The 2,457-nt window shown below is 58.4% G+C and overlaps 1 protein-coding gene across 1 annotated transcript in view; it reads left to right on the top strand.

Annotated features, from left to right (window-relative positions):
• Nucleotides 1–410: 410 nt before the first annotated feature.
• The window catches only part of VOLCADRAFT_96832 (uncharacterized protein), a gene marked incomplete at both ends in the record, with an annotated part of 4,424 nt that continues 2,377 nt past the window's right edge, over nucleotides 411–2,457 (top strand). Inside the window, 5 exons of the mRNA XM_002955870.1 lie at nucleotides 411–681; nucleotides 867–1,148; nucleotides 1,295–1,526; nucleotides 1,589–1,750; nucleotides 1,880–2,256. Of these exons, the coding sequence (XP_002955916.1) occupies nucleotides 411–681; nucleotides 867–1,148; nucleotides 1,295–1,526; nucleotides 1,589–1,750; nucleotides 1,880–2,256 (1,324 nt within the window). The remainder of the gene's footprint in view (nucleotides 682–866; nucleotides 1,149–1,294; nucleotides 1,527–1,588; nucleotides 1,751–1,879; nucleotides 2,257–2,457) is intronic.

The raw sequence follows: 2,457 nt of genomic DNA, 5'->3' as shown, positions 1-2,457 counted from the left end.
CAGCACATGCAGCTCGGGTAGCAGAGGTGCGAGCCAACCGAACACCTGAGCAAGTGGCGGCAGACCAAACAGTGGACGCAGCTCGAAAGCATCAAGCCCGTGTGATTCGGCAACAGTCATCTGAGGAGCACACACCACAACACACCCGCCGCAGCAGGGGTAGCCTTGTGGAGGCAGTTTTGGATGCTGCCTTCTGGGTGTTCAGGCGGCCGACAAACCCCACCAAGCCTCGTATGGGTGCCTGGTTAGACAGCAGTACAGCTTCATGGCCAGAACATGTGCAAGATGTTCCTGCGGGTCAGCCTCTGCCCACTGTAATTCCCTTAAAAGCTTCTGTTAGGGTTTAAGGTTTAGGGTTTAGGGTACAGATCCGAGTCGCCGAACAGCTTGATGCCACTGTCAAAAACAACATGCCATCCTGTGTCTGCACCTGCTGCAGCGAGATGAAGTCCGCGGTACAGGCACACGGCTACCGGTTTGGTGACATCCCCAACGTGCACCAGTTGCGTGCAGATGTTTGGAGGACGCTGGCAGTGGCGCGTCCAGCTCAAGTCGTCGCATGGCTACCAGTGACAGCCGCCAGAGCACCACCACCGCCCGAGCCAGCTTTGCCGTGGGGCTTCCGAAAGATGTGGCTCAATGGGCATTCTACGGAGAAGACGGGGCTCACCAAGCGTCCTGGTACGACAGGGGACTCTGGTGGTTCGGATGACCAAGAGCACCGCCAGCCCACCCAGCAGCACAGTTCGTTGCAACAGGCGCGGGACCATTTGGGCAACACTGGAGCATATGGCTCTTCCCGGAAGACTTTCCACCGCATGAGGCGGGCCCATCTAGTCTGCCACAGTGATGTCGGCGTGAGACAGATGGTGTTGACGACAAGCAGGAGTCTATTCTTTCCGATGAAGAAGCAGGAGTGGATGCGACACGGCCACAAGACGTGGACGGCCAGCATGAGGAATGGATGCTCCCTTCGTGGCCGCCACGACCTGGCATGGAGCCACGGCCGGATCCCACTGCTCCGGGTGTGTGGCTAGTGCCGTACTGCATGCGTGTGGAGCGCTCTGGGGAGAATTGTACGGTGCACACCAACGGGGCTGGCGAGGACATCATCATGATGTGCAACGACTGCATTCATGCCTTGGAATGTAAGCACTAAACACTAACATGAGAATTTGCATGCAGTGCTTTCGTTGCGGATCATGTGTGCTGGGTGTTCATGCATGCATGCACACAACCGCACTGGTTATTCTGACTGGTCTGCCCTGCCTGTGGCTGCTGCCTCCGCATCCAGGCGGACGCATCCCTGAGGCTGCTCTCGCACGCTATGATGGTGGAGACGTGCCAGAAATCAATCAGGACGGGCAGCGTCTGGAGTGGCCTACCGTGCTGGAAGCCAACATACTGGGGCTGGGCCATGTGCAGCAGCAGATCTACAGGCTCAAGGTCAAGAACCGGCCGTCTGACTTGCAGCCCATCACCGTCACAATGCACGGGATAGCCGTGGCGAACCCATCACTCGATCAGTGGGTGGACGCCATCCCACGCTCTGCTGCATTGTTGCCGGAGAACATCACCGTCTGAACAGAGTGAAGAGCTGCCAGCAAGACATCGATGCAGTGGGTGCCATCCCGCGAGAGGCTGTCAAAGCGATGGTGGACATCCTGGCCTTGCCGAAGATGCACCCGGATCGTCGCCGCTTGCTTCAAGACACGTCACCTCTCGTGCACGCCCTCGTCACCTCTCTTCGGTGAACGGTCGCACGCATCGACATGACAGATGCCTATTACTGCAACATGCATGCCAATCTACGTGGTGTAGCCGCCGCAACCGGGCTGCCACTCCTCATGTTTAACGTCAACCCCGCCGACTTGCACAGTGCGGCTGCAGTCGTGGCCGCTGGGCAATTTTTGGAATTTGGCGAGGATGGTGCTCCGTTGCGGGAGGAGCGTGTCATGGACAAGTGGCGGCGGGTGCAAAACAACCCCTACACCAGCCAAGCACTCCTCAACGCGGTTAAGCTCGCCTTCATGGACATCCTTTTTGGTTTCAAACCTGGCGACAAGCGGCAGAGCAACCCCGACTGCTTCTGTGGCACCGTGTTCCACATCTGCATCAAGGTGGAGCAGAGTGGACGCCTCGCCCTGCACTTGCACGGCATGGTGCACCTGGCAGCGATACCGTGGACAAAATGCGGGCCCTGTTTGAGGGGCCCAACTGCCGCACTCTGGCGCTGGCACACGCCCTCTGCAGCATGTGGCTGCCTGAGCCGTACTACGACATTCAGGACAAAGAGTGACGAGTCTTCTGGCAGACACCCCTGGTCACGGCTGCACCCACCACACCAACGGCAGTTGCACCGACGCCCATGGAAACATCAACGGCAGCAACGAATTCTGGTGATGACAGCATGACAGATGCTACTGCAGAAGAGGATGACGGCCTGACTCAAGCAGA

The sequence above is a fragment of the Volvox carteri genome, assembly GCF_000143455.1.
Source record: "Volvox carteri f. nagariensis unplaced genomic scaffold VOLCAscaffold_55, whole genome shotgun sequence".
In the NCBI taxonomy this organism is placed as follows: Eukaryota; Viridiplantae; Chlorophyta; class Chlorophyceae; order Chlamydomonadales; family Volvocaceae; genus Volvox; species Volvox carteri.
This window is presented reverse-complemented; position numbering and strand designations above follow the sequence as displayed.